At 41.6% G+C, this 10,653-nt stretch overlaps 1 protein-coding gene across 3 annotated transcripts in view; it reads right to left on the bottom strand.

Moving 5' to 3' along the window:
• Positions 1 to 1,243: 1,243 nt before the first annotated feature.
• Positions 1,244 to 10,653, bottom strand: part of R3HCC1L (R3H domain and coiled-coil containing 1 like) — a 43,536-nt gene continuing 34,126 nt past the window's right edge. For all 3 annotated transcript variants that reach the window (XM_075215941.1, XM_075215944.1, XM_075215942.1), the window contains exons 7-8: positions 7,493 to 7,633; positions 1,244 to 3,013 (exon numbers count right to left, since the gene is read on the bottom strand). In XM_075215941.1, the coding sequence (XP_075072042.1) occupies positions 2,961 to 3,013; positions 7,493 to 7,633 (194 nt within the window). In that variant the 3' untranslated portion in view covers positions 1,244 to 2,960. The remainder of the gene's footprint in view (positions 3,014 to 7,492; positions 7,634 to 10,653) is intronic.

Below are 10,653 nucleotides of genomic sequence, written 5' to 3'. Positions count from 1 at the left end.
TTAGAGAGTATATCTCCACCTTATATCTTGGAAAATCTTAGACAATAATGGTTCACCAGCCCCAGTACTATGGGTCATCTTTATAGTCTGTGAGTATTTGGTGGAGAAAAGATTGCGAACGATTTGCCAGTATTTGTTAAGAGGTTTGTTGAGTCTACATTTAGTAGTGATATTAGACTGTAGATGGAAGCTAGTTCCGAGTCTCCTAGATTTGGGAGCGAGAATAGTGAATGATTCTGTTACCCCGGGTTATATGAAAACAAAGTGATATCAGATAAAATACTCTGCAGGGATGATGGAAACTACATGAAAATAGAGAGATGAATGGAGCCGCTAGAACATTATTGTGTATGTAACAGGTAGTGGGTTCCTTTATTTAAATAACCCTTCAGTTTAGCCATTTTTTTTTATATATATACTAGTCTTAAAACTAGGTGCATTTGATAACTGCACTTTTCCATTCAGTCAACCAATGAAATTTGGGTTGTGCTGGATTTACATGGGTAATGCCAGAATGGACCAAAATGTGCATAGTGCGTATGTGTAAATATACACACACACACAAACACACACACACACATTTCATATTTATATTGCACTGCAAAAATCCACAATCAATCTCCGCTGTGGAAAGAGGAATCAAGATAAAGGCTTCACAGTCACTATTTCTGGTTTGGGAAGGTTCTCCAGACACTTGTAACCAAAACCTTCACCCCTCCATGATTTGCCTTAAATTACCTGCTATTCTGTTGTTTGATATAATCATTTGAATTCTCCACAGACAGCAATTGCAGCAGGATCATCTATATTTAAAATTTGTAGAAAAATGAAATATGCGATTTCCATTGTGGGGCCTTTACCCATTTCAATCATATACAGTTATTAGGAATTTGCCCTTCTGCTTAGTTCTGGAAAAACTGAACATTGGTTTAAATCAGAAAGGCTGACTCCGCTCTTTGTAGGTGACAGGTCCACTTAAAAGCAGTTCTGAATGGCCATAGGTTTCAAATGAAAAAACTCTTGGGGAAAAAACGTACCCTAGTTTTTCTATATATAAAAAAGACTTACCATGTAAATGTAACTCAAAGTAATATTTTTTTTTCTCAAATCTTTTTAATGTTAGAAAAACAACAAAAAAGAACATTTGAAACATTCAAAAACAGTTTGAAAAAAATAATCACACGTTCATAAAAAATATCTGCAACAGGAAATTAAATATTACTCATACAAAATAAAACACGAACCAGGCAACTGTATGTAATTTGCAAATCTGAGAAATTATTTGACAAATGTTAACAATACACCTTAAAATGACCCCTTGTCGGAAGATTATTTCCACAAACGCTACAGGTAGAGAGAGATCTGCGAGTAGAAATAGGAGCGTCCGTAGCTTTTCAGATACAAGCATGTACAAGTTTCCAGGGCCAAAAGAAGTAACGGTTACATTCATAAAAACGAACATTAAAGTATAAAAACAAAAATCCCACTACAAACGAAGCTAAAAAAACACATTTTTTTGTTTAAAACAAGCTTTTCATTTCAGTGTACCATCCATAACCTCATTCCTGCCGTCTAAACCAACAACCACTAGAGAAACAAAATGGCTGCTTCCAGTGATAAAAATTTTTAAATTCAGCTGCTCTACTAAACAATTAAGTTGTCTTTAATAGAGGACACTATTTTAAATGTAAACTCTAGAACAGAGGCATACAGCCTGTTGCCGAACTTAAAGTAACAGGGGGGCATGCTGGACTTGTGGTTCAGCCAAAGTCGGGGAACCACAGATGGGAATTGGCAATGGCCAGCAGGTCACATGACCGCAGGAAGCCTTGACCTCTATAACACTTTGTCTTGTGACAATGTTATTACTGATCCCATTTTATTCGTTACCAACCCCATGTAATAGTTTTCTAATAGTTTTACTGACAAACATGTCCGGGATTGCCATAGAAATGCAATAGACGTTCATTCAAGATGGATATTCCTTTTACATTTTCCAAACCTAGTTTCTACTGCAGGATTATTTCCCATACACAGCATTGCTTATTTGGAAAATTCCATTGAGAAATTGTTGTGTTTGTTTTAAATGGCATTAAAGCTGATAGTAAGGAAACAGTAAGGCGTGCAAAGGAAAGTTGTCGCCTTTGTGTGTCACATATAGATTTGTTAATGCTGCAAAAGCTACAAGAACGATTTCCATTTCGACTATAATTGTTCCGTCAGATCCGTCACCAAACGGGACATGAAATGTTTCGGTGTAAAAGGTTATTTTACACACACAAAAATGACAGAAAGAAATGAGGGAACACACGGTATAGGACAGACACGCGACACATACAAGGCGCTGTTCTCTGCTGAATCCAGAACCATTTACACTTCAGTTATTTTACTCACGATAATTAAGCCCTTTGGAAAGCCAGTAATTTATCACTTGAATGTTACACTAAAACTCGTTTTATGACATTGGGTAGCGTTCAGGATTTCTCTCTGGTGAGGATCGAGCATTTGGATAGAGGGGGTCCTTACCGAAAACACATTGTAAACTCCAACAAGCAGCAAATCAATATATTTCTGTAAAGGCTCATTTCACTTCCAGTTCTAAAAGGAAAATACTTTGACACCATATTTTTTTGTAACTTAAAGAAGAAAAGAGAAAGAGGGGGAAAAAAACCTGCCTTGTTTTCTTAAAAGCAGAATATGTTTCTGGCGGAGACAGATGTAACACGTTAAGCTCATCACTCGCTCCCAGCCCTCTGCGGTGCTGTCAACACACTAAGCGCATGACACACTTTAATGTGTCTATTCTGTCAAACAATCTCTTTATTCTTCCACAGTGCAGTAAATCTATGTAAAAACAGGAAACAGTCACCAGTGCAATTCCTCGCAAACCAATGTCGTCTCTTCTTGTCCATGTTACAAAGAGATGTCATTTTTCCTGCTGGGTCGAAAGGCCGGTGGCATCACCTCCCTTCCCAGGCATCTTCACGCTGCTTAACTTCTAAATGCCTTCGCTCTGCAGAGGGAAATATATATATACACACATAAGGATTCCTGCCTTGAATGCATTTTTACTGCCATGGTTTTCTCCATCTGAACAATTACAGAGAATGACATCTCGTACAGAATTATATTTGCCAGGATGAAAATGGATTTCCGTCTAGAACACCAATAGATATCAGGTACAGGCAGGTAGAACTAGGCATACAGAGTGACTGCAAAGAAGAATGACACTGCCCTGGCCCTCCACTTCTTGTTTTGTGGCCCTCAGCTTCCCTATAAGACCCAGAGTTTGCTGGATGTCATTATTTCTTGAAATGCATTTGGCCTACAAATAAATACAGCTTACAGAATGCACGCTCTTCATTGAAACGAGACAGCAAACTATTGTGAAGGAGCTTTTGACTAGGGCTAGGGCTAGGGTAATTTTTCCAGTGTTGTAGTGGGAGGGGATAGAGCAACCTGTGGGTAATCAGATCATCAGAATGCTGACAGCAGCACAGAGTATTATATGAAGCAGATACGCTGGTCTTGTGGGAAGCAGTAACCTGTCCACTTGTTTGGCTGAATTACTGAGGGCAGGGAAGTGACATGAAGTGAGTTGCAGAAGATGGATAAGCCACAGACTGATCATTAAAGAGTGGAAGGAGCAGGGTGCCCCAACAGTTCAGTTCAGTGTAGTGTAGTGATGTGAGATTCCCATGAAACTGGTGTAAGAAGACTGCAGTGGGAAACAAAGTTCGTACAGCTTGTTTTTACTGTTTGTGATGTGGAATAACTACTGTGCACGTGTGTCAAGCAGCAGCGATCTTACCTGGTGACCTCTCTACACCTAGTCGCTCAATGAGCCTGACTCAGACAATCTAAGTTTGGGCTACAATAACGACAGAGTATGCCACAAGCAGCATGTCACCTCTTATTTTATTTTTTAAACTCACCCACTGTGCAGTAATGTTTCAGTCTTTGGGGGAACGGGGGGATTAAATTCTGTGCAATGTGCCACGGAGTGCCTCCGGGACAGTTGTGACGACACTCCGCAATGATGTACCTTCCCACCCTAAAGAGGTGCACAGGAATATGAGCAATGTGCGGGTACCGTAATACACAGCCGGACATCACTAATATCCAGCTGCACCTCAGCCCCTTAGAGGCCGATTCAATTACCCGGGAGAGGCCATAGTAGCAATATGCGCTATGATTCCGTGTGATGTTTTGATAATGATCTTTGCTAATTGTTTTGATCACGCTGCAAAAATGAGCGATGCTTTCGTCACCATAGTTGCTGTTTTTGTGCGCATAAACATGAGGCACGAGACTACAACGGAGCCCTGTGGCTAATCGAATCGTCCCCGTAGCATGCACGAATACAGAAACGCTGCCACATAATGGGTTACGAAACCTCCTCTCTTTGGTAATACATGGTGCTAATGTTTTGTAATTAAGTTAGGTCGTGAATCAAGTTCAGAGCTCGTGGGACAGCAAAGAAAAACAAAACAATTCCCGGATAACACAAAACAAGAACTGTTTTATCCCTATAAAAACAGCACGAACAGTATGGGCTGTATGGAAACCAGTGTAATATGTACGGTTAAGTGAGCGCCATCTGGTGGTAATCCCTAGAAGAGTCAAGATAGAAACTTCAAAACCACCATCAATCATACAAAACAAGTAACTTTCTTCAATAAAGCATGAAATTTGGGTAAAAATATTGAATGATATTTTAAATCAGTCTATATTTTAGTTTAACAAACAAACATTAGTAAAACAATACTGGGTAATACAGACAGACAGAGAGGTAAGAGAACCCTGCTCGCAAGCTTATAATCTATGGGACAATGGTTTGATACACAAGGGTAAGTGCTACATCATATTGCACACTGGACCAGCTAGAACGCAAAGGTAAAAAGTATTGAGTGGCCTGTATGATCAATCACACACAATATTGGCCAAAGGTTGGTGTCTTGTGTTAACTGTGTAGAGGGTGGTAATAGGATAACGTAGGGAGATTAAGATGGTAGTAGAGGAATATTATAAGCTTGTCTGAAGAGGTGGGTTTTCAGAGAACACCTGAAGTTTTGAAGACTAGAGGAAAGTCTTACTGTGCGAGGGAGGGAATTCCAAAGAGTGGGTGCAGCCTGGAAAAAGTCCTGTAACCAGGAATGGGAGGATGTGATGAGAGTGGAAGAGTGACGCAGATCTTGCACAGAACATAGGTGCCGAGTTGGGAGAAATTTTGAGGCAAGTGAGGAAATGTACGTTGGTGCAATTTTATTGCTGCTACCAGCTTCCCTGCTTTTTTTTATAGCGAGCTATATGTGATGGTGCTTATCACATACAGAATATCCTATCATATATAGAACATTACTATAAAGGCAGGGAAACTCGATGGAGCCATAAGTCGGCAAACCTATTCACTTGGATCTAAGCTGTAGAGAGGAGCACAGTTGTGCCGAAATTTTGCACAGAGAGCGTTTCATGACGAAAAACAGGTGACGTTACGTCCATCACTGTCCGCACGGTACTTGTTAACTCGCATTTTGCAGAGTTTACTGTCCTTGAATAGAACTGGGATGAGAAAGGTCAGATTATTCATCCGCTCTTAGAATTTTGCAGAAAAGTACGGAACAAAGATTTTCTGTGGGATGGTTTTCCATGACAGGATATTAAATGAATATTCTGCAAAATGTAAGTGGGGAAAAAAATGCAAACAGGATGCCGTACACCATAAACATAAAAAGGGGGGGTTGCGATAAAGTACAAAACTCATGTCCATTCTTAATTGGACACTTCTGATCACAATTAGTGATGCATATAGTTTATGAGGGAGACTGATAGGTAAGAGTGTGATTTATCTGCATTTTCAGTAAATATTTGAGCTAAGGTTAGTTATTAATGAAGACATTTTTATCTACATATTTATTGTCTGCGTGGCGTTAAAATTACAATAAGTCCACAAAAAGCTATAGGACAGCGCCACCTACAGAAAAAAATACCAGAAAAAATAAATAAAATAACAGCGTAAAACTGCATTAACTTGTAACAACATTGTTACCAATACGCTGCATCACTTCCCAGGAGCCCTGGGTGCTGCTCTACGCAGATGCTTTCCTGCGAGATCCGTGGTTCGTCTCACAGTCCCGGCTGAAACTTTGGGCTGGGCTACGGCTGGGCGCTGTGAGCGGGAGAACCAATCAGAAGCTGCAGTCACAGTGCTGGATACTTCTGATTAGTCCTCCAGCTCACACTCCTCCCCCTCCACCCACAGACATCCCAGTGGCCTCTATGCTTAGGTGCTAATGCAGATTTACGTGCATGACATTGACCAACAATAACATCCAGCAAAACATATGTCGGACCTGAGTATTAAGTGGTTTTCCTTGGGAAAAAATAATCTACAGTCATATTGCTTCCAAAGGTATATACATTTTAGCCCAATGTTTATTTTCATTACTATTCTGTGTAAAAGCCGAAACAGTCAAGGTTTCCCAGCTTTTCAACATGTTATAGTCACAATGATAAATTCATAACAGTCGCAAAAGAAAATGAGACCAGAGTAGAAAGGGATATAGAATAATCAAAAACACTGGTGTTTAATCATAGATTTAAAGGGGCCGTAGTGATTATCTATATTCTGCAGATACATTTCTACAATCGTGATTGTCTTATCTTTACAAGCAATGGAATCCCATGGATATAACTAGTAAATTATACAACTGTGTTGCCGACCCAGTGGTTAAATCCTATTGCCCCAAATTAAGTTAGGATAGGATTTACTCCTCACCCCCGTAATGTGAAATTGGTACCAGCTAACTGGGAGTTTCGATTTAACCCCTTCTAGTTGAGCACAGCTAGAATTTACAAAAGGTTAAACTTGACGAACAGGTCTCTTCTTATCCTCACTAACTACGTATTATATAACTGGGTGGAACGGGGAACGCTGATTATTACGTTCCTGCACTGGGTTCAATTTTAATCGGAATTTATTGTACAAATGATTTCCTTTTTTTAGGGAAGGTCCAGTTCCCTCCCACAGAACAGGAGCGCTCTGGCAGGTTACTTGGCTTCTAATGAGATAAGCCATTGTGTGGAAGGGAAACTAGATTGTAAGCTTCTCTGGGATGGGGACAAATGTGCATATAGGAAAATTCTCTGTACTCAGCTGCGTAATATCTTGGTGTCACATAAAGGATAATGAAAGTAATAAGTAACTAAGTTAACTGCAACAACCCTAACATGCTCCACTTTGGGAGCATCACACCTTAAAAGAAGCCGCTTCAACGGTAACTGAAATCCAACTGTAAAAAGAAAGAAGACTAATAAGACTTCTACTAATAAGACTTGCTCATCTACAGCCAGTGAAGGAGGAGTGATAAGCGCCTGCACATATGCAGCGAGAAGACTGTGGCATTTAATACAGTTTGACAGCATCTGCAGCTGTTAACAACAAGATCCTACAGAACAGAAGACTCTGCATAATCTAATTGCTTCCTCTCACCTCTGGCTTCCTGTAGCTTCTTGCGTTCAGCCTCCCTTTCAGCTTTGCTCTGGGTACTTCGCACTCCCAAGGCACTAATCACCAGTCTCCTTGCGAGAACCGCAGACGTTTCTGGACGGTCTTTAGCAGGCTGCAAAGAGTCTAAGTCACACAAGAACAAAAGAGCCATAAAAGTACAGGGTTTCAGACAATGACATTGATGAGAGCTAACAATTTATCCCACGGAACCCATAAGGCCGCCCCTCTGAAGCCTGTGTCCTTATTCCCCAGAAGACTGGAGAAATGAGCTTTGTAATACTCGCTTCCTGACCAATAAAAGGCCAATCTAACATCATGCAATTACTGTAACACTTGAGATAATTGCAGATGGAATGCGCTGGTTAATGAAAAAGAAAAAAAAACTTGTTTTGTTAAGAAATGATAATTATGAGTCCTACGATAAACGAATGATAATTAGGTCAAGACAAGAGCACATAGGAATAAAAGCGGTCAGAACAATGTTACCAGCGGACTTTTGGAAAGAAAAAAAAAAAAAAGGGCAATACTGTTTTCCCTACAATAAAAGTTTCACATTAAATAAAAAAGGGCATTTAAGGTCCCTAAAATTTCTCTCTGTAACAGGTACACATTAACAATAAAACTTTGTAGAGCTGCACGATCTGTATGCAGAATATAACCTTTCCTACCTTCTAGTGTCTGCTCCGCGGTCACCCTGCGCCTTAGGAGAAGCTCAACAAGTCCAACGGTCTTACATGCTTTCGGCAGCTGGACGGCAACAACGACCACAATACACAAAGGTCCAGACATGGAGCCTATCTGAAGTCCTGATCATGTGACTTCGGCTGCATCAACAAAGCTCATGTAATGCTGCTGGGACTTGGCGAGCTTCTCCCATGTCAAAGCGGCAGAGCGGCTATGGAAGTGGCGAACAGCGGTAAGTTAAAGAATTGTCCTTCTCTTTGGGATTAACCCATTCCACCCCCAATGTAGTACAGAATTGTTAAGTCCCCGGCAGTTTATAAGCAGCTCACCCCTTACAACAATGGTAATTGTCCCTTCTACAGAGCTTGCAAATTGGAGAACTTGAAAACAACATAATACTTGTTAGATTCCGACCAGGGCCCTATCTGTGTGGAGTTTGTAAGTTCTCCCATGTTTCTGTGGGTCTCTCCTAGGTTATCCGGATTGCTCCCACAGTCCAAAAACATACTGGTAGGTTAATTGGCTGCTGACAAAAACTGATCTTATAGTGAAAGTGTGAGTTAGTTATAGAATGTGAGCTTCAATGGGGCAGGGACTGAAATGAATATTTACATGTCCTCTGTATGCGCTGCGCTAAATAGCTGACACTATATAAATACTAATAATAACAGTGCAGTGTTTTGAGAACACTGATTGGATGACTGCAATGGTTTGGCCGTGGTTGTCCGGTCAATGGTATATACATCTAAAGTTCTCCAGCCCAGGATAAGTGGCCCTTACCAGCACTGGTAGGTGCCAGTTGTTGGAAACAGAGCACCCCAATGATTTTTATTTTTTTTTTGCAATGGAGAAGGGGCTGTTAATCCTGAATATACAAAACCTACTGGAGCCCTTTAAAAAAAAAAAAACGACAAAACATGTAAATTATACTGTTCACAAACATGGGCATTATGACAAATAATATTAAACTTTCTTTAGATTATCTAAGGGATAATGTAAATATAAATTTACAAAATGCAGAACAAGTTTGTTTTTGGCTTTTTTTACAGGTCGGAAATCTGAATCGACCTCTAATAACCTACAATATATTGACAGTACGTTTTTATTTAATGCACACATTTTCCTATTGTAAACTGAGTGATGACATCAGAACATACAGATATATTACATCTCACTCTTTACACAGATTATTATTTACAAGAGTACAGACATGCATCGGAATCACTTGTGTATTATACGCAGATTTGAGTTAACTAAATAGTTCCCGTGATCTACTAACTCTCCTCTTTAAATTATCTCTTGAAACATAGAACTATTATTATTATTATTATTATTCATTTTTATTTATAAGGCGCCACTAGGTATCCGTGGCGCCGTACAGGGACATACAGAGACGCGATACAGGGTGAGACAGCACGGTACAGTTAACAAAAAGCACAGTAACTCAGAAGCTCAAAGTACAGCTAGATGAAAGGTGAGAGCCCCCTGCGGTGAAGCTAGAGGGGCAGGAGGACCTCACGGAGGAGACAAGGAGCTGGAGAGCAGAGTTAAGGTGGTGGAGAACAGGAGGAGAGGAGGCCCTGCTCAAAGGAGCGTACAATCTAAGGGGAGGGTAGGACGGACAGAGACACAAGGGTGGGAGGAGGAAAGGGGGAGAAAGGAGAGAGGGAGAGGGGGGAGAGGAGAATTAAGAGGAGGGAGGCAGGAGGAGGGCAGGATAGGGACGGCGGTAGGTTGGAGGCTGGGAGGAGGTCGGTTAGGTGGGGGACTGGAAGGCTTTGAGGAAGAGGTGGGTTTTTAAGGCCCGTTTGAAGCTGGACAAGTTGGGGGATGTTCTGATGGAGCGGGGGAGCTGGTTCCAGTGAAGGGGGGCAGCGCGGGAGAAGTCTTGGATGCGAGCATGGGAGGAGGTGACCAGGGGGGAGGTGAGGCGACGGTCATTAGCCGAACGCAGAGGGCGGGATGGAGCGTGGATGGAAATAAGGTTGGAGATGTAGGGAGCAGTGGAGTTGGAGAGAGCCTTGAAAGTAAGTGTAAGGAGCTTGAACACTATTCTGTAGGAGAAGGGGAGCCAGTGAAGGGATTGGTATAGGGGGGGAGACAGAAGAGGAGCGGCGAGAAAGGAAAATGAGCCGAGCGGCTGCATTCAGTACAGAGCGAAGGGGAGCGAGATGAGAGCGGGGGAGGCCGGTAAGGAGGAGGTTGCAGTAGTCCAAGCGGGAGATGATAAGAGCGTGGACAAGAGCCTTAGTGGCATCTTGGGAGAGGAAGGGCCGAATGCGTGCGATATTCCGCAGCTGGAAACGGCAGGATTTGGCGAGCGAGAGAATGTGAGGAGCAAAGGAGAGAGAGGAGTCAAGGATGACACCGAGGCAGCGAAGTTGAGGAACAGGGGAAATAGAGGAGTTTAGGACAGAGATAGAAAGGTCGGAAGGGGAGGGGGAATGAGCGGGAGGAAA

Source organism: Mixophyes fleayi, chromosome 6 (assembly GCF_038048845.1).
Source record: "Mixophyes fleayi isolate aMixFle1 chromosome 6, aMixFle1.hap1, whole genome shotgun sequence".
NCBI classification, from domain to species: Eukaryota; Metazoa; Chordata; class Amphibia; order Anura; family Limnodynastidae; genus Mixophyes; species Mixophyes fleayi.
The sequence above is the reverse complement of the archived record's forward strand: the minus strand, read 5'-3'. Positions and strand labels throughout refer to the sequence as shown.